At 37.7% G+C, this 25,046-nt stretch overlaps 1 protein-coding gene across 3 annotated transcripts; it reads left to right on the forward strand.

Moving 5' to 3' along the window:
• Positions 1-1,350: 1,350 nt before the first annotated feature.
• LOC131685795 (uncharacterized) lies at positions 1,351-24,315 on the forward strand. Of its 3 annotated transcripts, XM_058969747.1 has the most exons (5): positions 1,351-1,988; positions 20,985-21,960; positions 22,043-22,513; positions 22,573-22,604; positions 22,680-24,315. In XM_058969747.1, the coding sequence occupies exons 1-5, from the start codon at positions 1,978-1,980 to the stop codon at positions 24,310-24,312; spliced, it is 3,123 nt and encodes a 1,040-aa protein (XP_058825730.1). In that variant the 5' UTR covers positions 1,351-1,977; the 3' UTR covers positions 24,313-24,315. The 3 variants fall into 3 exon arrangements, with proteins under 3 accessions (XP_058825730.1, XP_058825728.1, XP_058825729.1); XM_058969745.1 differs by having other exon boundaries at positions 22,573-24,315; XM_058969746.1 differs by lacking the exon at positions 1,351-1,988 and adding an exon at positions 8,860-8,894 and having other exon boundaries at positions 22,573-24,315.
• Positions 24,316-25,046: the final 731 nt, after the last annotated feature.

A 25,046-nucleotide genomic window follows, 5' to 3' on the forward strand; every position in this document is an offset into this window, starting at 1 on the left:
TCATATTAGTAATGTTGCATATCTAACTCAGTTTACCCCAAAATGGCGTTTGTCATAAGATAGCACAACAGCGACGATCTGACACTTGGCAACTGTTTATCGAATAATGTGATATAAGGGGCCATTTATACACCACATTCACAAAAAAAACCCTCATTCAGCACACTACTAGTGCTGTATTTTTCAAATTTTGTAATAACTTCTTAAACGTTTTTAAACGAACTTTTTAATACATAAAATATAAAATGGAAAGTCCACGTTGATGTTTGCCATGACCTCCCACCTGCCCCATGGACAAGCGTGGACTAAATTATTCACGTGGTATATGGGTGGCCCCTAATCTACATCCTGAATCAATTGTCATTGCGTTGTCAAAAATATCAATGAGAAATGATCTACGGTTTTCCAAGCAGAAGTTTGTGAATCATACATCCACTCGAAAATCTACTGGAAACGATACTACAGGCACGCACAAATCACAATATTTTCAGACAATAATAGGGAGGGGGATAATGGAATTTGTGACAATTTATTACATGGGGGAGTCAATTTTGGGCAATTTTCGCATTACGTAATTTATGAATGATCCCCCAGTCACCAAGAAACCGTTGGTAACGAAGTGGCTGACGAATTAGCTATTTATAGTAAATCTGTGCATTCAAACTGGAACTTTCATCACTACTAAATAACTGGTGTAACGTAGTAAGTTTGTGACAAACTAGGAAATTATACTTTCCAAATACAACGAGAGCCAAAGAAATTAATGGATGTAAAACGAAAAGACATACGTATAATAACGGGGCTGCTTACAGGACATTACTCAATCGGTTGATGCATTTAAGCAAGAATTCATACTGAATCCACGCAGATTCCGAACCGGTTTCGGAATGTTTTGACTGGGTCCCAGTTAAACACATTCCGGAATCGGTTCGGATTTCTGCATGGAGTCAGAATGGATTCCAACTCAAATGCAACAACCGATTCCGGGGCAGCCACAAAATATAACCTGAATGCAGACGAAGTGATAATGTTTAGGAATAATAGGAAAAATGCCCAAAAAACGAATAAAACTGAAACTAAATAAACATTGCAACACATTGTATATAGACTAGATCAGCTTGACGAATAAATAAATAAATTACAGTAGATAATATTCTATAGAGGAAGCAAGTAAAAATCCTACAATAGCGAAAAATCCAGAAACTCGAGAAAAAGCTTTTCAGCGATCCGGTTTGGTACAGAATATCCCAGACTGAGAACTTTTCTAGCAGCCTCCGTCACTAGAATCGTTACTCGCCAGTTGATCTCTGCTCTCACCCTCGCATACACACGCGCGCTGCCTATTCGACTTCGATTAGGCATCAAAGCACCCAAAACGATCGCGCTAAGCAGAACAGCAAACATTCGTAAAGTTAGCGCCGTGTAATAAGATCGATTCCGCGCACGGTTTCTTCCTGCCGGCGTTATTCCTTCCGTACCTGCACTTCATCTGGTCAATTTGTTATCAATTACGCGTACCGGTACGCGTCGCACACGCGGGGCTAGCAGCGTTCAACGCTTCATCGAATTCCACTTTACCTTGGCGCGGCATTTTTTTTTTCGTTCCTGGTGACCGGCGTTGATGCGGTGTGTACTTTGTTTATTCGCGCATCAGCCGCCGCGCGTTCGCTGATCTTCACAAATCGATACAAATCATTGCCAATAATCCTTCTAGTCAACACCGTGCCAGAGTAGTAACATCGCGCAATTGAATTAATTGACTGAGCCAATAATCACGTTAACCAAATAGCCACGAAACTGAATTCGAAAGTACCGGTGAGGAAATGAGTTCATTTTTTTGAATCAGTAATATTCGGACCATCGTGACAACAAGTGCCAAAAAATCTGGATTGCGGAAAGCGTGGCCAGGAACACTGCAAGTTGGGCAAAAGTAACGATAAAGTCTAGAAGCAGCGAAAACGTTAGACAGGAAACGAAATGGAAGCCTCGTAAGTTTCGATTGATTAGTGGAATAAAAAGTATTAGAACAATGGAGAAAAGCGTATTGAGAAAGGAAACGGATATACCGGTGCGAAGTGAGTTATACCTACTAGCAAAGAAGGCGCCGCAAATAAAAGATATTAGAGCGGGAAAACGTGAACCAATCAAAGTTGGAGATATAAACCAATTAGTGTTTGCGGGATGTAGCAAATTAAATATGAATGTGGTTTTTATGCAATTAGTTTGCGATCAATATAACATATGTCCAGTATGGAAGCGTGACATTCAAATCCATTGTGCTCGCATATAATCACACAAGATAGACATTACAATACTCCATCACTCAATCTAGCCTATGGTTCAGGAAATTTCATTTAGCCCTTATTGGTTGTTGTAATAGGATAAAATAAAACTAGTTCATATTTCATTTTAAACCTGTGAAAATAAGGAAATTCCAATAGGCAGTGATATTTCAGCAATAATTGGTTTGTACTACGGTAAATTCAACATTTCATTTTCGAAGAATAATTGTATCCTATCGGGTGAAAAGTGAGCCTGTAAATCACTCTGAATGCTCGAAGAATATATAAAACAAAAAGCCCCTTTTCCAAGAGTATTTTTTTATTCAAATTACTTTTACACTTTTACTGAGAAGTGAAAAGCGGGACTTTGATATATTAACGTTTGTGTCAACTTCTAATTAATAGTATCCTAACTTATAATTTTTTTTCAATGATAAAGAAATTATTGAAAAAGCTCGTATCTTTCTCCATGTTTTTTTAATTTAAAAATTTAAAATAATGACATGATAGATGCAACGGCTTTGCCAGAAATACTACCTTAAGATGATTGTTGGGAAAATACATTTTAAGGTTTGAACCGTTGTAGATGCGACTGCTTTGAAATCTACAGACTAGAGTAGGTCTCACATAAAAAGATTGAGAAGTATAACAGCGCGAAAAACTTTAAAAAATGCGACACCAAAGGTTCATAAAATATGAATCTATACAATTCTGTATAAGACTGATATTCAATATTTATCAATTGAAAAGTAAAGTATCAGATCATACCAAAATTAGAACAACCGTACCCGCAGTTTAAATTTATAGAAGAGTATTTCACAGTGCAAAAAAAAATTGTAAGAGCGAAACTATCATTCATAAGGTCTATTGTAGAGGTAATGTAAACATATTGCTAAGAGGCAATTTATGAAGAACCTAGCTTTTATTTAACACAACTATTGCAGTTTTCTTATAATGCGTTTATTGGACTCGGATCCATATGTGAGCTTAACGAAGTCTTATGGTTTTAATATATTTAATTAATATTTTTAATATATTTAATAAAATACATACTTAATATTTAAATTGCGTCCATTGGGTTCTTCGCACGAAGTTAGCTTCTTTAATTGTTGCTTTCGCCCATACGTTTATCACTGCTGCTATATCGGAGATTGGTAATTGATTTTATTAATCTGCTCGGTTTGCGAATTACGGCCGCGATTCCATATTCAATGAGTACTATCGTCTCATTGGTGGTGTCGACTATTTCTACAATAGCACTGGATGTAGTCATCATTAGTTTAGCAATCGCTGTTGGTTGGGAGCAGCCGCGCAGTATGTAGATTGGTTATAATACTGATACGTGGCAGACTAATTGTCATAAGTACACAGAGTGGTCTGAGAATAGGCTGTGCCAGGTTTAAAGGTGTCAAAAGAAAGAATACAATGTTTCAACCGCATTCTTACCATTCGAAGCCCGTTCAGACAGCCTGTTAAAAATTCTCCATTTATCATTCTTAACTAAGATAACCTCTCCATATAGCGATATAAATATCCGAATAGCGCCGTCGAATGTATCCAGAAATAGATCGTGTGATCGTACCTCGATTGTATCACCTTCCACATACACGGGGTTCTTGACTCTAACGTTATCACAAACAAAGTGTTTCGTGTTGTTACCGGCAAGGAGTTTATGTTCTTCCTTAAATCCCATCAGTGCAACATTTGTAAACTGATTTGTATAAATTTTATAATTATTGAAACATATTTTATTCTTCAGCAAACCCTCCACGAATAGAGATCTAGTTTTAACGCCACTCACTCTAGGTCATCTCGATAGATGTAATTCTCGCTGTAGGCGCAAAACTAATGGTTTAGATTGACTAATACAAAAGAGAAACTACCGGTGCTTTGTTTGGATTTTTTATTGCTGTGCTCACGTACTGAAAGCGGCTGGTAAAATGTATATTTCTTCGCGTCTACCTTCTAAGCTTATCATGAACAATGTTTTTACTGGTGGAAAACGGACTGAATTGCAGTTTTTGTTTTTTATTAGGGACTTAAGGATTATGGATATTATTTCGGATAACTTTCAAATTTTTTGAATATTAACATTTTACAACTCTAGCTTCTATTATTAAAAAGAATATCTTTCAATTTAAAAAATAATATGTTTTGAAACTAATCCTATGAGATTTATAAAAAAATATATAGTTATCGCGATTTTTTCCTCAAATAAACTACAAATTATGTACTTCAATGTAGCCGAAACATATCTTTCAGTTGCCCTAATCAGCGACATTGGCATTCTAAAAAGCTTCGTTTTTGGGGAAAAAAATATCCGCCCTAAAGCAAACTTTAATTTTATTTTTATTTTTTTGTGGAATGAAAAGTATGAAAGATGTGATGTATTAATCCGACATTTCTGAAATAAGTTGTTCTACAATTTCGTTGAAGCTATTATGAATTTAAAAAAAATTAGAGCAACCATAACTATTGAATCAACAAAAATGATCAAAGATCTCTCAAATTACGCAAATTTTACCAAAAACAGTTTTTTTAATGAATCGTCGGTTTCAATGTGGAATCACTGACTCCCACCTTCCTCTCCATGGACAAGTGTTAACTAATTCGTACCTCCTTCCCACCCCTAAAGTTAACAGCCGCTACTTATTTTTTAAAAATTGTTTCATCTATAACCAGCTAAGTTTTAACCATAGCTTTATATGAAACAAATAATTCAGACCGATCTTCGGCAAACGACGTGTTAGGAAGAATGATAAACCAATGAATTAGCAAATAATTTTGCCATACACAGCATTTACATTCAAATATATTACAATCACCTTTGAAAAATGCCAAATCTAGTATCCGAAACGTCGGGAGGTTTACCATAACAGTTCTAAACTAGTGAACCATCAAAGCCAACAAATATTTTGGTCTACAAACAAGTTTGAAAAATATACGAATATTATTGGGTGGCCGTTAGATCTTTTATATTAAGGGGGTGTGGTAAGGGTTCAAGTGATTTTGGTGGGGGCCTTAAGGCATTGCAAAAAATCACTCCTTTTTAAATTCTCAAAGTCTCGCCCCCCTCTCCTTATTGTGATAAATGATAAAGTAAGCTCAGATGCCAAATTTCACAGTATTTGGACAATTTTAGACACCCGCCCAAGTCACTTGAAATTGTTGCTGTGGAAAAAGATATTACATGCTATAACTTTTGAAGTGGCATTTAGAAAATTACAATTTATACCTCTTTTCAAAGGAAATAACCTTAGTATGTGAGTGGAGATATTTTCGTTTCTGGAAAATACAAGAAAGTTGGGTACTGGGTCATTTTATCCTCAAAAGTGAAATGTGAAATAATCTCAGATATCAAACAGAACCCTTTGCAACCTTTGTGTGAATACGAGAAGTTGGTGTTATAGGTCCTTTCGTCATTCCTGTTAAATATTATCATTTGCTCGCTTATATATCTCTAAACAAAATAATAAAAGTTTAATAAAATGTACCTTGTTGAAAGTGGAAAAGCCTTAGAAATAAAATAAAAATAGATTTGTTACCGGTAAAATTCAGAAACATCAATTTTTTTGACATTAACTCTACAAACTATATGTTTTCATTAAATGTCCTTATACCCCGATTTCCCGTATTTTCCAGAAATAAAACATTTTTATGTGATCCCTAAGCATATTTTATACTACAAATAGTAAATGCAATAATTTATTCTTAAATGGAGTTGATATGTGCAATTTAATGATAAAAATGTGGAATCGAATGTCAAAAAATCTGAAGTTTCAAAATTTCACCGGTAATCTTTTTTTATTTTGCTCTTAAGGGTTTTCCACGTTACATTTTATTAAAATTTATTGAAGAATAAGAGAGATACATGCACGAGAAAATGATAAAGTTTATGATTTGCATCACGTAGCAGAAAAATTCATAAAAATGGGAGATTTTGGGTACAAAATGACCCAGTACCCCACTTTTCCGTATCTTTCGAAAAATAGAAATATCTTCAATCAAATACTAATTATTTTCTTTAGAAAGAGGTATGAATTGTAATTTTCTGAGCTACTTCAAAATTTAAAATATTTTTCCTCCATATTTTCCCATAGTACCAATTTTAAAAACCTCAAGCGAAGTGGGTAGAGATATAAAATTGTCCATATGATGTGAAATTTGGCATTTGAGCTTTCTTTGACATTTGTCACAATATGAAAGAAGGGAGAACTTTGAGAATCAAATTTTTTTTTTGCTTTGCCCTACTGTATATACAGCTTACTATTACGCATGACAATCCAACAGAGCAAAAAAAAATTGTCCATGGTCTATGGAAATTTAAATTCACTCTGTCGCACACGACAATGTTGTCATCACTACTACTACTAATGTTCTTTAGCACATGGTCGGATTCTCTTGGTTGATTCTTGCACGTACGGGTCACAATTGTGTATCCGTCTGCACTGACATTTTTTTCTTCGCTAGTGGTGTTGACTATTGATTTGGAGGTACTAGGCGAAGACATTATTGTGCGAACATTTGTTACTTCCTAAATAGCAGTTACCGGTTGAGCAGCCGTTTCACGTCTGGCACAATATTTTTTGACCATGTGCTTGAAATGATTAATGTAGACGGGTTTACGGTAGCGGCTTTTGTGCAGGATTGCATTGCATTCATTGCAAAATTGGAATTCGAAATCGGAATTCAGGATCGGAGCTCGCAATCGGAATTCAGAAGGGGAGTTAAAAACTGAGATTCGGCATCTGAATTTGAAATTTGGAACACGGAATTTGGAATTCAAAATACGGAACTGATATCGGTATTTGGGTTTGAGAGAATTCGAAATCGAAATTTGGAATTGGAATTAGTAATTGGAATTCGGAATCGGAGCTAGGAGCTAAGATTCGGAATTTGGAATAGGGAATTTGGAATTCGGATTTGTGAATTCATAATTCGGAATCTGGAATCGGAATTCGATCCGGGCTTCGGCATCGGAATTCGAAAAGAAAATTATAGAAAGGGTGGTGTAATTAAACAATAATTTTTAACATCATTGAAATACTCTAGCTTACATTTACGAGGACTGTTAATATTAACGAATGCATTTCATTGTACTATGATTCTCCAACAACACTTTAATTTCAAAGCGCAATTCGCGAATATCATAAGGAAGATAATTAACAAAGGATAACTCTCCTTTTCACAACGCTTGAAATCTCATGTGATGACACAGAGGATAAGGTCTGCTGGTCTCATAGTCATAAGTCATTCGTCGAATGTTCGAGTCCACCCAGGAAGGATTCAGTAGAGTTATAGTACCAGCACTGCAATTGTTCTATAAGCTTAGAACCGACTACGAAGTCTGTGGAAATAAAAGACCATAAATCCTAAAAGGAATTGTAGTGACATAAGAAGTACCATTCTCACAGTCACGTCACCTTGTGACTAGAAGGAAATTTCCGCCTAGTCACTAGGTGACGTGACTCTAGGAATAGGGGTCAAGATTTTGTTTTATGTTAAACAGATGTCAACATTTGACACGCCGATCCACGTCGCCACCGATAGTTATCAACAGTGTAACGCCGACAACCATACCATGATCCCCAAAAGGTAGAGTAGGGAGGAATAGTCACATTATCAACACTTCATCACCATTAGCAATATTTACATGGGAAGAAGTTTCACACATAACGGATTTTACATTTCTGTATTGCGTCATAATTGTTGAAACGATTTTTTTCGGAAATGGACAATTATAGCGCGTGGTGTATATCATTTTCAACATGTACAAATCGCTTGCCGAACCGTATATTTATTGACAACGATAGCTTCATTTCTTTAACTTGCACTGTTATCCTTGTTACAAACGGTGGCATATTATTACAAATCTAATGTCCTATGGTGAGGCAATACGGTTTCGTTTGTTTTAGTTACGTTGAAAATTTTGGTTCCCGGCATCTCTTTGCTCACTTGTGGTCAAACGTTTTCAAAGAAGTCGTAGGAAATACTAACCAATCTGCGTTGCTCATCTGTACTATGCAATTGCTAATGAAACTTACAATGCGTTGAATAATACACTATTAATTAGTTCACTGAACCTATTGAACTGTTTTCGAAATTTTCGCGCATTTCTACCTATATCCGGCAAGCCCCTGCTTCGAAATATGCACATAACACCTCGGCAAAAATCGTACAGAAATACTTATGCTGACCCTGAAAAGTATAAAAATAACACAGCCAATCTTAAGTAATCGCAACCAGTTTCACCCTTCAGATCCAAGTACTGCTAAAAATAGCAACAACCCCCACGGTTAGTATTTAACCATCTACCGTCCTTTCATATATTAGCCGAAACTTTCACTTTAATAGGTAAGGGGCAAAATCATGTTTGGTGGAAGAATAACAAAAACATTTCCTTCAGAGGATTAAATATTCTTGGACTTCTAGTTTCTATTCATAGAAAATGATTTACAAGGTACCGGTTGCTATGTTCCTACTTGGTGTAAAAGCTAACAAAGCATAGCCTGCTGATGGTTTCCACATGAAACTAAGTCTCGCCTGTTCAAGTCTGTAAACGGAATGGACAGTAAAGAGTTCACAAAATACCTTGAGGAGCTTTTTGCAAGAGTAAGTATCAGGAAATTAATAAAAGACGTCCACAGTCAAATGAGACGATGGAAGTTACAATGTGTGCGACTGTGAGGGAGAAAGGATTGAATGAAATGTGATCTTCGCAATGTTTGTTTCGGCGAAGCTTAATCGCGCAGATCGAACGCAATCCGCCCAGCCCCTTTCACTATGGGAACGCTTCCAACGAGTTTTTCGGATGATACCTGCTCGCTGTTGCAAAATACGTCAAACCGAATGGTTTTTTGTTATTTCGACGGAACGAGTTTGTTTTCTTCGTTATTTGCTCATCACTGATGTTAGCATGACATACATTACCGACAAGGCGCATTGGTTACAATCAAGGACTTGTGGGGATGTTGGGATAAGGGTTTGCGCACTTATGAACTTGGTGAGATATTTAGAATTTTTCGTGATTTTTAAAGTCTAAAATCAGCTAAGGAGTTTTCAATAGAGCATTTTTTTAATGCTTAGCGAAAAACAATGTGCAATCAGTGTAAACTGGCTGAAATTATGAGCCAATTCACAATTCGATCCCGGACAATGAATAGAATCCTACATTACTGTACCAATTAACATAAATCTTCGAACCGTACAAAAAATAGTTATGATTGTTATGATTCATGAGATAATTCACAATTAGGTTCTTTACTGGCACAGTTAACCTCACTTTTCTTGACAGTTCGCTTGTACTGTTTACATGGACCTTTTGAAAAATTTGTGGACGACTAGATTCGCTCGAAGAAAATTCAATGGAAATGTATTCAATTGAGTTCTACCAGATGACGACACGAATGAACTAATGATGAATGAAGTTCATGTTTGACAATTCTCGGTGGTTTGTTTACTTTGTCAGTTGTGTGAGTGCGAGTGCAACGGGTGCTCATCTGTTACATTCGAGCTCACGCAACTCGTATGTAAACAAACCACCGAGAATTGAATACTTTACGCTGACGTCACAAATGAACTGAATGTTAATTTTTGACAATTCGCTTGTACTGTTTACATGGACTTAGAATTTTTTTTTGCGATTTTCTTCGAGCGAATCTAGTCGTCCACAATTTTTTTCTAAGTCCATGTAAACAGTACAAGCGAACTGTAGAAAAGTGAGGTTGACTGTGCCAGTAAAGAACCTAATTGTTAAACGAATTTCATCCGGCTCATTTTGCGGGGTTATGTCGGTTGGTGAAAAACCTAATTATGAACAGAGTTGCTTGATCTGTGAGCTAGATAAAAAAACAGAAAAATGTCAATTGACTAAGACATTCTGATTCAACTTAGCCAATTACATAGTTATTTGCCATTTAAGCCAATATATTCTGAAAGCCTTTGCCTGTACATAATATCGACCGCTACTGAACCTATTGACACGCGCCCCATCGTGTAAGGTGCATAACCGATAACGATCAAACCGCGCCAAGCAGCCGGAATTTGATTGAGAACTAAACGGGCAATAAAACGAGAAGCGTGTGATGTATTTTAAATTGCCAATATGAATGCCGCCACCATTCAATAATACTGTTTAAACCAAGTTCAATGAGCATTAGCCATCACGTCATGGCAGATTACTCAATGAGCAAGTGTAAGGACATTATTTTTTGCATTGCACTCATCGCTCGTATGATAGATGACGAGTGGTGCAAAATAGTTTGATACAATGTTATTTTGTTTTGGTTTTCTTCTTCTAATTGTTTATATAGTACCATGTTAACTTATTACGTGGCAAAACTTTTCACGAACCGGTTGAAAACTTTTGTATCTCATCGTGAATAAAGTCATTACGTCTGAACCAGAGTTCAGTGTGTATTTTTGCTGGACACAGTTTAACTGTTTAAGGGGATTACCAAACTCACTGGAAAAAAAATTTAATTATCGATGACACTCTGAGCGAATGTGACGACGCACGGAGAAAATTCCATCCATCCATTCGCGGAATTTTTGTCGTTTGTTTCAACCAATTTCGCAACCGATTATTGGCCTACTGGAGTGAACAGGAGGCAAAGCTAGTAAACCGATCTTTCTGATACATAGAAAGTTTTCTGGTCATGAAATTAGGCTACAGTAGAACAAGGAAATTATTTTCTGGAAGCAGGATAAAATAGAATACTTGCTTTACTTTTTGCTTGCTTTACTGTATATCTCAAAATGTGCTCAGAAAAGTAAACCAAGCAACTCGACTCCCTTAGTAAAATAGTATAGCGAACAGATCAAAAACGTTTAAAACAGATGCCGAAGCTCGAATGATCAATCGTCTTTTTCTCCATCAGAGCATTTTATATTATACGTTTTATTGTTTTTTGGTTAAATCTGAATACTTTGTAGCTGTATGACTCTGATCAGGCGATCTGTTGAATTTCCGCGATTTTAAAGATATTTCCAAATTATAACATTGATATATAACTCAAGGTGTTATCTCGTTGGGCGATCATGAAAGCTAGGATTAACAATAGAAACCTATTCAAAAAAGCTAACTGTCACTCCCAGAAACGCTAGATCCAATATTCTGTCTAATCTCAATATTCTGTCTAATCTCAATCTTTTTCTAAAGAAATTCGACAGGTTCATGCTCAAGGCAACCTAATGTCTTAAATTTTTAAAAAGGATTATCACTGAACGTATTTGTTCTTCGATTTTTATGAAAATTTCAGCGCTTGTTTGTGTATATGTGGGATGGCCTTCGGTCAAATATTAGATTTCTACTTTGATAGGAAGAGAGGTAAAACGGGCAATGCACATTGATCCGCAGAAATAGACCGAAATTTTAAAATCTCTCTAACTCTAGTTTAACTTGATGAAATCTAATTCTGTTTAGTTTATCTGAAAGGGTTTTGGGAGAGGCTGAAAATAGAATAAACCTTTTCGATATGTATTCAATACATTGAAAAATATTTATATTTTACCTGACAACAATAGCAAATCTTAAAACGTTTTCAGATTCCTCAGGCAATTCTACCTTTCGGGGGCTCAGTGCGATCGAAAGACTCCCCTTTGAAAAAACGCACCAGGGCTCAGAAAAAATGTCCGCCAAGCTTTTGTTTGTTTGCCTCATCATTCATTCGTTCGATGCAACGCTTTCATTCACTTGTTTTCAGTTCAAATTAAACTGAAGTTGCAAACTGAATTTTGTTTTAATGTTGACTCTGGGTGGAAGTATTGAACAAAAATATAGTAGGAGACCTTCATAAATTACGTAACGCAAAAATTGCCCAAAATTGACTCCCCCTCCCCCCTTATAACAAATTGTCAGAAATTTCGTTATACCCCCCTCCCCTATTTCGTAACAAATTCTTTAGAAAAAAAAATTTCTTCGGTAAAAACCTGTTACGTAACATTCTAGCTCATTTCCCCCTCCCCTATGTCATGACATGTCACATTTTGTCATACCCCTTCTCCCCCCCCCCCCCCCTAAAAGCGTAACGTAATTTATGAATGGTCCCTAGTCAATAACGCAGTTCAATTATACCCGAAAACGAAAAATATACCACCTTCTGCCTTCAATTTGTAATAAATAAGTGCTAGATTAGTGAATGAATTTACATTTCCTCTGCACTGATGACATTCGATTCCGCTTGAAACTTCAGTCAACTTGAAGGTGAATAAATGGGGGAGGCGTTGAAACTGCTTACTGGTTTCGGTAAATTCACGCAGATTCAATAGCCAACTGAATTTAAGATTTCGCCCCGCTGATCTGTACACCGATACATATATCTTAATTTTGACAAATTAACATTTTTCATTTTGTCAGTTCTCTATTTTACTACTCAATCCATGTTGGAGTATTTTTCGGAGGAATTCTATATATTTCATTTTCATCTATATTTTTAACTTTTTGTATTATTTTGAATTATCTTGTGTTCTTTTAGTCCAGTTTTTTTTCAATTTTTCTATTTGCTACCGTTATTTTTATTGAACCTTTTTTCTATTTACTATGTATCTCCATATTTTGGCTTTTGTATAATTTTTTCGAATGATAGCATTATTTTTATTATGGTTCATGTTTCCTATTTTTTGTTTCTATTTTATCTGGTTCGCTTTTTTCTTTTTGCTTTTCATTCTTTCTTTGAAACTTCTCTTTTTTAATTATTTTCAATTCTACATTTGTTCATTTAGCGTATTTTTTCAGTTCGTTATTTTTCTACATTTTTTACTTTTCCATTTTTTTGGTTTTGTCATTTTCTTATAAAATATTCAATTTATTTCCACATGAAATGTTGTTGCTTTGTGCATTTTTTCTTCGTTTTTCATTTTGTTGATTTTTTAATTTATTTCACATTTCTTCTGCATTGTCATGCTCTTCTTGTTTCTCTTTACAATTCTTCGTTTTTTTTCAAAACCCCTTCACCTTTTCCTTTTGTTTTTTGTCCATTAGAAATTTGGAAGGAATGGATTAAAGTAAAAAATGAGAAAAGATCACTTCATTTTTTGCCTTTAATCCATTCCTTCTAAATTTCTATTATTCCACTTTCTCATTTTTATCTTATCTCGTTTTCTATCTTTCTCCCCACTCATTCTATACTAATTTTTTTGTCTGAACATATTTTTAACATTAAAACCATTTTTTCTAATGTCTTAAATATTCCATTTTATGCAATTTTTGTTAATCTCGATTCGTTATTTTTTGTCGTGACTGCGACTAACGTTGCAATATAGGAGCCCCTTTTAAAAATTTGGGAAAAAATATTGTAGAATTTTGATAACTTTCATTGTACTGAATAGAATTACACAATTACACACACATGAATCTTCTATTAGATTTCTAAGTATGTATAACTTACATGAATAAAGAAAATGGAATTTCAGAAATCATTTTTTTAATCTAAAGATTTATTTGACACGGCTCAATGCATTAGCACAACTGAGCCGTGGATCTTTCATGTTTTTACAATAAGTAAAAATTTAAAAAATGCTGAAAATGTCGGTCTGCCAGCTCTTGTAGACGCAGTTTGCTGCTGCGTGTTGAGATCCTTTTCCTTAGCGGTGAAGCCACTTGGGGGTCATTCAGTCTGCCTTCTCTCGCGTTTTCGTTCCCGTCCATGTCATCATCGGTACTGCTTTCTTGCTGTTCATGATCACAGGTTCTTATTTGTTTCTTGTTCTTACGGGTTGCTGTTGTAAATCCGTCTTCATCGGTATTTGCTTCTTTATTGGCGATGCTAGTTGTTGGTTTGGGAGCGGTATTCGTGGTCGTTGTACCTGCAATATTAGTTAATTGGATCGTTGTTTTTGGTTTATCTGTAGGTGTCGGTGGCTGCTTATTAGAATTGGCTGTATTTGTAAGTTTTGACTAGTTGCTTTGGCGCATGTTTTTCCATAGTGGGCTGTATGGTTACAGAACTGGCATGTTGGGGGCCCCGTTGTTTGCGCCTTCCTTCGGTGATTTGCATTCGAGGGTCATGTAAGAAGGTATCGGTTTATTCACTTGCATCCTCACAATACGAACGCCTTTGGGAATGCCGGTGAAAAAATTTCTCCAAGTGGCATTCGTAATAGATTCCACTTCTCCGTATTGAGACATAACTTGTTAGATGAAATTTTAACTTTAACTAATTGTTCCACTTCCAGAACTATGGGTCTAACACGAGTTTTATTAAAGTCGTTCGAAATCGTGTTACCCCCTTTTGTTTCATTTGGCAAACTCATTTCATTCCGCAGCCGGGGGCAACGATACAATATTGTTTGTGCACTGATATAGGACAAAAGCTGGCTTGCTTCACTGGTGCCTATAGCCTGCTATAGCTTTGTGAGAGGTCAGAAGATAGACTGATCAGAAATCAATTATTATCCGTGCCATGATTGGCAAATACTATTCGTCCGGCGCATACTAGCATTTCATTTCATTGTTAGCCCCGCCTTTTTGACGACGTTAAACCATGCAACGATTATAAGACATTGCGTGTTTCAATTTTTCATCATTCGTTTACCCGTCGTCGATAGCAGTCAGCGGGACAGTATAAGCATGGTTCACTGGAGGGGAATTGCCCCAGCAACGAATAAGCATCGATACCGGACAGAAATCGTCATCGGCGAGAAATTCGTCGCTACCAGATGCCGTTTTCGATGGTCGTGCACCGGTGTAGTGAAGTTCACTGGTTTTTCACTTTCGATAACAAGCGTCAATGGAACATACCCAAATGTGGCACCTATCCTCGAAAGTACAAAACCAATGCGCGGAAGTACCTCGGTGCACATGAGTCGAAAAGTTTAAGAGAGGACTGAGCTGCTGATCAGCAAGTTTCTCTTTCAACTGTAGCGACCCTCCGAGAAATCAGTGAGGCCATATTTGTTTGATTTTTTTTGGTTTGGAGATACCATGCGAGTCATTCTTGCAGAAAGATATCCAACCGGTTTAATGAAAAACGGGCCAAAATAAATACCCCCGTCATTTGCAGGACAATAAAATATTTCTAATACAACATCACAGGTTCTTTTCAGAATCACCACAATTATCTTGAAGAATAATTTCCAATTCATACGTATTTTCGTTGAATATCATTAAATTTGAATTAACGTCCTGAAGTGTAATGACGACACTCTGGTTATGTCACCCATCTTTTTTTTATTTTTCCTATTTTCAGCATTTTTTTGTTGTATTTCGATTATAGATATAGATTTTTATCCTTTGGGTCATGCGTCTATTTTTTCATAATTAGTCCAGGTTTTGCGTTTCGACTTCGTCTATTCAGAACCACGGAACTTCACCAATGCACACTAAATGACTTCTAACTTACGATGACTTTAAGTGAAGAGGTTCTGTTTGCTGATGAGACATACTGAAATCGACCCTTGTTTTCAGCTACGAAACGCAAACACCTGGACTTATTATAGTTAGTTTTGTACCCTTCATGCATAAAAACGGTTTAAAACCAATTTTCCCCTTAAGGAGTGAGTAATATAGCATTTTTTTTTTCATGTTAGATAAACATCTAATCGTATGCACGGTGGTTGGGAAGAGAAATCAGGTGAACTGTGTACAAGGCATTTGATCTACCAACTACGTTAGGCCAGCTCATGTATTGCTTTACTAGTTTTTACTACTTACGCAGTCTTTCAATATTTTTCTATCGCTTCAATTTTTGTAATTAGTCTAAAATCCTGAATGCTGTTAAAATTTGTTACATCCTACTCAGGATTTTTATAAAATCTTAAAAGTTCGTGTTTTGGATTCTCTGATCAGCATTCTTGGCAAGACTTCATCAATTTGGTGCTAGTTTTAACTGATACCAAGTTCGTGCTTATTACTGATGAGTAACAAGCACCAACTTGGTATCAGTTAAAACTAGCACCAAATTGATGAAGTCTTGCCAAGAATGCTGATCAAAAATTCGTACACGCTTCTGAGGTGTTCTGCTCCGAATTTTGATCCTGATGGATTCCATTTGAATTGTGGCCTGAGCAAGGCCTAAATTCTGAGAAGAGTTCCATCACAATATTTCTGAACCACCAGCAAGACTAGGTAGGTCGATATAATTAGAATACCGCTAGAATTCTGGCAAAGATTTTATTCAGAATATTGTCAAGATTTCATAAGAAACATGAGGCCTGAGCAAACCACAATCAGTAGTAGAAATTCACAATGAGAAGAAATCCACCAGAACCCATAGAAGTTTTCCATCAGAATCTCATTGTGATTTCCACTAATATCTCGGGTAATTCATCGGAATAATAAGTTGCATACCATTCGAATCCCAAAAAGGACACCACCAGAACCCTGCGATATGTATCATCTGAATACTAAGTAGGAAAACGTAAAAGTGCAGCCTAGGGCTTCATAGAAATGCTGACATGGTTTTCATCGGAATGCTAAGAAGACTGCTGACAGAATCCTGAGGAGAATTCCTAAGGGATTCAGAAAAAGAATAAAATAAAATCCTGATGCCGTCTTTCATTGGAAACCTTAGGGTAATGCATTGCAATGGTTTGCACTGGTATAACAATTTCTAGCAGAAAAGCAGGCCACTGGACGTGTTTCACTTTCGCTTCTGCTAGAAAGGTTCAACACCAATGCAATCCACTGTCTCTGGGTTTTTCAATGAAGAATTGCATGAGAAGAATTGTAACGAAATCTTAAACCAGGTTCCGTTCGTATCCAGAGAAGAATGGCAATACATGGAAGCATGCGCACAAAATTTACACTATACAAATCTGTTACTCCCTGTTGCTCTGTGCGGCAATTAAGCATGGTAGTTGAAGGGGTCACTCTCGAGCGCTTGGAAGGCTGAGTGCTTAATACTATTCGACACAACAGATATAAAAGATTCAAAATTTTTCACTTTTTTGTCATGAGAATAGTAGCCCACGATCGCGCGACCTAAAGGTCTGAAATACTTCCATGACTACCTGATTTTTGAATCATGACAATAAGAATGAGTCTTTCTGTAAAATCAAACTATTCACGGAAATTATTATAGTAGGAAATAGTTCACCGTAACAAATATTATTATATGAATCAGTCCATTCTAGAAGATACTATTCCGGTGTTGTCGTATTTGTGATACTAACTAAGGGAAATTTTTTTCTGGGGATCATTTTAGTTTTTGTTGATGAGAGTTTTATCTGGGAAACGAAGTCTGCGGAATATTTCACAAGGGCAGGGCCGTCGAGAGCCGCGCCGGGCCCCGGGGTTTGAATTACTGACGGGCCCTACCATATATGACTTCTTATTTCAATATCGCTTAGAGAAATTATACGGATGCAACCGCTTCAATTAAACTATTTTTTATGAAAATTGTTCATTTGACACGATTCAATGCGTTAGCTTAACAGAGTCGTATTTTAAACATGTAGTAGATGGCAAAAATAAAAATTAATGAAGGAATATTTGTGGCTGGCCATCAGAATGACTTACGTCCGACTTACGATATCGCCAACACTCATGCTCCCTTAACGCACGTTAATGCTACCATCGTTAATGCTGCCCAGAATCAGAGCTTAGAAAAATTGACATCCCTGCGTGAACTTGAAAGAGAAACAAAATTCAATTCGTGCCCGCCGCGATGAATCGAATGTTTGGTTTGTTTCCCTCGTCCTTCGCTTTTTCGGTACAACGCATCCACGTTCGCATATGTTCGGTTTCATGGATATAGATATAGATTACGCAGTTCAGTTATGCTCGAAAATGTAAAAGAACTTCTGCCTTCAAACTGTCCACATAATAACAAATGAATGCTTTGGTTGGTGAATTAATTTATATTTCCTCTGCACTCAACCATTCGATTCTTCATAAAATTTCAGTCAGTTTGGAAGTGAATGAATGAGGGAAGCGTTGAAACTGAATATTGTTTTCAGCAAATTAATCAGAAATAAGCAACTAAATGTGAAATTTCGCACCACTGATTCTGCCTTGTTTCTTGTTGCTGGTACATGCTGTTGATTTTGAGGTACTGGATGCAGCTGTTGCAGTTGTCACTATGACCTGAACGAATTTCCTTTATCGGTTTCTGAACATGGTAAAATAGGTTTTGGAATCAGTTGTTACATTTGCGCTGACATTCAGAGAAAAAACATTACGAATGCGATGACTGGGATCCAACAACGAAGTCTGCTGTTAAAAAGACTGAAACAGGGAGTTGTGAGAGAAAGAGTTTCAACTTTTGGTGAAAACTAATGGGTAGAATAAATATCCAGTTAAATTCCCATATTTTTCTTCATCAATTGTGTACTAGAGTGACAGAAAAAAAATGACCCCCATCGGCCCACCCCTGAGTCGATTCCTAGTCCCACCAGGAGTGTCTGCTCCAAATTTGAGCCAAATCGAACAAGTCTAGCTACCGGACCAACGTGCTTGACGTTTGTATGGGATTTTTCGACAATTTACATGGAGAAAACCCTCTTGCTCACATTTTCGCCGCTAGGTGGCACTGTATACATCAGATTATCACCAAAAGTGAAACTTAAGAAGCTAATTTTATTATCTACAACTTTGTTGAAGACTGCAAAGCGATCCGACTCGAATAGGAAAAGTTATTAAACTTTTAACGAAGTGATGTCTGAGTCAGTTTTGCATGGGGCCTAGCAGTGCATGGTAGTGTATCAGTACTAGGTTCTAACAAACTAAACATTTTTGTGGAAAAACGGTTAGATCTAGCTCAATAGTACGTTCGGAAGAATTGCAGTACATAATACGAGTTATGTTTTGGTTAGAAAATTTTAGTTCCACCTGTGACCGCATAGATGGCGCCAACACTAACTTTTCAACGGGGAGAGATAGAAATTAGGTGTCTTCTACAAAGTTGTAGAACAAGAATTTTTCAGTAATTCTTCCAAACATTTCGATATTCTATCTCTCTCCGTTGAAAAGTTAGTGATGGCGCCATCTATGCGGTCACAGATTGAACTAAAATTTTCTAACCAAAACATAGCTCGTATTATGTACTGCAATTCTTCCGAACATACTATTCAGCTAAATCTAACCATTAATCCACAAAAATGTTTAGTTTGTTAGAACCTAGTACTGATACACTATCATGCACTGCTAGGCCCCATGCAAAACTGACTCAGACATCACTTCGTTAAAAGTTTAATAACTTTTCCTATTCGAGTCGGATCGCTTTGCAGTCTTCAACAAAGTTGTAGATAATAAAATTAGCTTCTTAAGTTTCACTTTTGGTGATAATCTGATGTATACAGTGCCACCTAGCGGCGTAAATGTGAGCAAGAGGGTTTTCTCCATGTAAATTGTCGAAAAATCCCATACAAACTTCAAGCACGTTGGTCCGGTAGCTAGACTTGTTCGATTTGCTTCAAATTTAGAGCAAGTACTCCTGGTGGGACTAGGAATCGACTCAGGGGTGGGCCGATTGTGTTTTCAAAAATTCATTATTTTTCTGGGCAGTCTATTGTGTACACTGTAATCTCCATTGACGAACCAAACCAAGGGTTAGTAAATTGAATTAGTTCGTAAAAAACGCTTGAATTAGTTCGTAAAAAACGTTTTTTGGGATTTAGATCGTAAAAAAAGTTTGCTTTACATTCTTACTAAAATTCATTGGTTGAGCAACATTATCGATCACCCTAACAATAATGGTATTTCCGAAACGGGCTTGACAAGTACATGATGAAAATGGATATTTGGTACCTTTTTGAAATCCAGTATGGAGACTTCCGATTGAACAATAATGTCGGTAACCCTAACAATTTGGGGATTTTTGAAACGGGTTTGACGAGTGTATGACAAAAAGGGTAGCTTGGAGCTATTTCGAACAATTTCTGTATAAACTATGAGGGTATTTTAAGCGGGTTTGACGAGTAAAGGAGCAATGCCCTTTTGGAGGCCAAGATAATGTCTTCTGGTTGAGAAGTTTTCTATAATCATATCATCCGCATCACAAATCACTATATCTATATCTATTCTATGATTATATTTCGAAAATGTCAATATTTTAGGTTATACAGATATCTTAAGTAGAATTCACCATCTTGGATTTCAAAATAGCTTCATGCATTGATTTTCATCATCTACTCGTCAACCCCATTCCGAAAATATCCAACTTTTATTAGTAACAGTAAGCTAAGAATTGTATACAACTTCATACTGTACTGTGCGTATTCAAACTTTTTTTACGAACACTTTTAAAAACACTTGCGATAAATGAAACAAGAATGGTTCAATTGCACTGTTAAATGAATCTGATAGGATTCACGCACTTCAGAAAACCATTGGAACGACTGGAACGTAGTTGATTGTGGTATATTTGCAGTGCCAACAGAAACAATAAACTTCAACAATTAAATTAAAATAAATTAAATTCAGTTAAAAATGCGGGCCCCCAAAACAGACCCGAGCCCCAGGGTAGTAGCCCCCCCTGACCCCCCCCCCCCCCTCTCGTCGGGCCTGAAGGGTCTCGACAATTATCACGTAATCACGTGAAAGTAGTCAAATGTACACCATAAGGAATTAGACACAAACTTGTCGACCAAATAGTCGTACGAACTTTTATCTGTCCACGTGATATCATCTATTGACATTTCTAACTGTATGATAAATACCTACATAAACATGTTGCAATCGCCAAAATTAACACTTCGCGTCATATGATCGAAAAGCAACTCATAATCATACTGATCGATATACTGCTCTGATTTCCATTACAGATTCCGCCACAACCCGGAACTAAACGATAATATGGGCGTTCGAGTGAAGCCATCCCATCACAAGGAACACTTTGACCCGCATAATCCTGAGCTTTGGGATAGCTTCAGTAATTATCGTGAGCTGAACAAGGGCGGGAAGAAACGGTATGATGCAAGCAAGTATAACGACATTCATGAACTGCCGGCCGACTTTAAGGAACTGAGGGTCAAGGGCAAGAAAAAAGACGATCCCAAGATGCGTAAAGGGCGGCGAAAGAAGAAAAAGAAATCCAAATTAAAGTTTGAGGGTGAAACTTTCAAGGATCCTGACCCGTACCAGTTGGCTGTTAGGAAGACCAGGTACGCGAAAGAGAAGGGCAAATTTGTCTTTGAAGGTGAAACATTTAAAGATCCTGATCCGTTCGAGCTAGCCATAAAGAAGCAGAGCCCGAGTCGGGTACAAAATCATAAGGGGATTGTGGAGGAATTTAGGAAACAACTGCATCACGCACATCCAGGAATGGTGCATATAAATTCGGACGGGAGTAGAAACTCGTATGTAGCAGAACTAGATGAGGACGATGACAGTTTTGAAGATATCCAGGACAAATATTATAGTCATTCGGCACTAGCACAATTCCTAGCCGTTGGTGTTAAAAATGTTCTACTTCTTGGATACGGGATGACATTAGGATTCCCGACAATAGTGATTCCCGCTATTCAGGGCGGAGATGGGCGAGTGCCAAGCTATGAAAAAGATTTCACCCTTAATAGAGAGGAAATATCCTGGCTTAGTTCCATTAATTTGATCTGCGTTCCGCTAGGATGTGTGTTCTCTGGGATGCTAACCCAACCGATTGGAAGACGAAAAGCTATGCAGATTGTGAATATTCCCATGCTGATTGCGTGGCTATTGTTTCACTTTGCTGAGGATGCCCATTTTCTGTACTGTGGTCTAGCCCTGGCCGGATTCAGTGGTGGACTCAGTGAAGCACCAGTAAGTATCTTTTGTCTTGCTAAACTCAAAAATCAATTGATAATTTTAAATGTATCTATCAAAATATATTCTCATCTTAAAGGTCCTAACTTACGTATCGGAAATCACTCAACCCCGCTATAGAGGCATGCTAGCGGCGACGGGATCGACATGCGTTATCATCGGAGTTCTCATCCAGTTTCTAATGGGCAGCTTCCTTCGATGGCGCACGGTAGCTCTGTGCAGTGCCTCCGTCCCGATTATATCCTTCCTGCTGCTGTTTTTCGTGCCGGAAAGCCCAGTTTGGCTAACAGGAAAGGGTAAATATAAACAAGCTCAACGATCGCTCGCCTGGCTTCGTGGATGGACTTCCGTGGAAGAAGTGGAGTTGGAATTCTACGAAATTCGAAAACACATTGAAGGCAGTGTAGAGCGAGACAAGGACTACACAGTGATTCAAAAAATCAAAAAATATGGAACAAGATCGTTTCTGCAGCCGTTTGGCATCATAAGCTTATGTTTCTTTATCGGACACTTCTCCGGTATGACTACACTGCAAACCTATGCTGTTCAGGTACGTTGTTCTATCACAATTAGTTAAAAGTACTCCTATTAGTGTCATTGTTATTTCAGATATTTCACACCCTAAAAGCACCCATCGACAAGTACTACGCCACAATCTTATTGGGAGTAGCAGAACTACTAGGAACTCTTTTCTGCGTTTTTCTCGTCCATTTCAGTGGCAAACGACCGCTGGTGTTCATATCAACAATTGGATGCGGTATTTGTTTCTTCTCCGTTGCCTGTTACGCTTATTTCTTAAATTCGATACCTGGATCTTCAGTAGGTAACGTAGTTGCTAACGTATCATCCATCAAAACAGATTTCCGTGTGATACCGTTGAATCATACCGATCATTCAGAGGATCACTTAGAGATTATTATTCAGAACCTTGCCAAGGCACACAACGAATCCATGAACACGCTACGTAATACCGAAGCAGAAACAATATACGACAGTCAAAACTTTACGCCGTACTACTTGAATGGGTCGTACGATGATGCTGTCAACAGCAGTGTTCGTTATGGGGAGTACACGAAGTCAGCAATCCCAAGGGAAGTGTTGGTCAAGATACCCAACGCCAATGAAAATAAATATCTATGGTTGCCGTTGACTCTTCTATTGGGCAGTGCATTCCTCACGCATGTGGGGATTCGCTTAATACCGTGGATGTTGATCGGCGAACTGTTTGCTCCATCCATTCGGAGTGGTGCATCCGGAATTGCCGGAGGAACCGGTTATATTTTTGGTTTTTTAGCCAATAAACTATTTCTGAAAATGTTGGCAGCCCTAACATTGCCTGGTACATTTTGGATGTATTCTGCAATCACATTGATTGGAGCTATAGTGCTATACCGAATTCTACCAGAAACAGAGGGAAAGACACTTGTTGAGATTGAAGGTTACTTCGTCTCGAAACGCAAACGAAGCTTTCATCTCGATATTGAAGCAACACCACCAATGCCCAAGCCACGAGGAATGGCTACTGCATTTGCTCCTCCACCACCTTTACCTCCTCGATCGCATCCCTTGACGGATGACATGGGTCGAATACGGAAAATATCACAGCAATTTGGAGCACAGTCGCGGAAGAGTTCGGCAAGTACACCTTCTCGCAAAGTCTCAGTCAATTCTGACAACGAAACGGCAAGAAAAATATCCACCGCCTCCTCAAAAAGCGGTCAACATTCCTATAAATTGCCATCCACTCGACCTAGTCAGACTTCAGTTGAACATTACCGAAAGATTTCAGCAAGTAATTTACCGCCTTCGCTGCCATCCATTTCTGCTAGTCCAGAACGCGCCAGAAAGCTAGCTACGTCTCAATCAAAGTCCGTTGTTATCACAAAGAATCTAGAAGAAACCAATGCACAGCCGTTTCAGCACTACCGGAAAATTTCCGACGCTCATTACGCATCTGTCAACTCGAATGTCCCGATACTCGTGGTGTCCCCACAACCTGTACCTGCGAATAAACCTAAATCTAAAATAGCAACTAGTAATCCGAAACCATCTACCATGAGCAACTTCGACGTTAAAAACTGGGAGAGTAACAAAAAGTTCGAGGAACTACTTCGGCGCAGAAAGCGAAACGTGTCGCGTGAAGACGATGGCGATTCACTACAACATACGTCCAGTCAGCATGACTTGGAGCGGTTTGAAGAAATGGAGAAGCAACGGGATGTCCAGCTTCTGTCCGTAGGAATGCGAAGACACAGACAGAACTCTGGCAGTTTGAATGCACTTACGGACATTCCTAGTCAAGACAACGAAGTCAACAGTCGAACGGAAACAAATGAAACCAGAATGTAGATAGAGTAAGTAAAGAAAAATAAGTGTAGTTAATATTAAATAGTAAAGCTGAAGAATGAATATTGAAAAACAAAGAATCAAAATGTGTATAGTTATCAATTCAGGGAAAGTCCAATACCAGAATCCAAACTGCCTTGATGAACGAAGAAATTGCTGGGGACGAATAATACAAACATAGGTAACCCACAAATTTTGTAAATTGAGTGTACGGTCTGGATGTGCAGGTGTAGGGACTTTACGATCACGTGGGAATGAGCATATTTTTATTCGTGTTTGAGACCGTGTTGATCCGATTATAAGTGCAATAGTGCTCACTAAAACATAGGAGCGTTTTTATGTTTTTGAGATCTTGGGCGTAGTTGTGCCTGGATGATCGCGATCGTATGCTCGCTTTTGTGTATGATGGCGAGGGGCTCGAGCGTTTGTAAGTTAACGTGTTCGATCGCGTGGTCTTATGAACATCGTGTGTGCTAGCGTGTATGTAGCATCGCGTGTATAATTCGATATTATAATTGTGTGGCCATTTGCACATTCGCGTGTATTCTGCAATGCTCGCGCGGACCGTGAATATGATACTTAATTTTCGGTATACGGTTCAAATGCTAAAAGGGAGTGAGTTTCCCGTATCACTAAAGTTCCCGGTCATGTTGCCGTGGATCCAGCTGAATGCTACTAGGGCCGAGGGAAAGGACTTAGTGGCGCTAGGAGGGAGCAAAGAGGGCAGACGCGGCATT

This window comes from Topomyia yanbarensis, chromosome 2 (assembly GCF_030247195.1).
Source record: "Topomyia yanbarensis strain Yona2022 chromosome 2, ASM3024719v1, whole genome shotgun sequence".
Taxonomy (NCBI): Eukaryota; Metazoa; Arthropoda; class Insecta; order Diptera; family Culicidae; genus Topomyia; species Topomyia yanbarensis.

Bases quoted from the DNA above. Each gene is read 5' to 3' on its own strand.
- LOC131685795 (XM_058969745.1), top strand. The intron at 21,961-22,042 runs GTAAGTATCTTT...CTCATCTTAAAG, and splicing joins GTGGACTCAGTGAAGCACCA to GTCCTAACTTACGTATCGGA. The intron at 22,514-22,572 runs GTACGTTGTTCT...TTGTTATTTCAG, and splicing joins TGCAAACCTATGCTGTTCAG to ATATTTCACACCCTAAAAGC.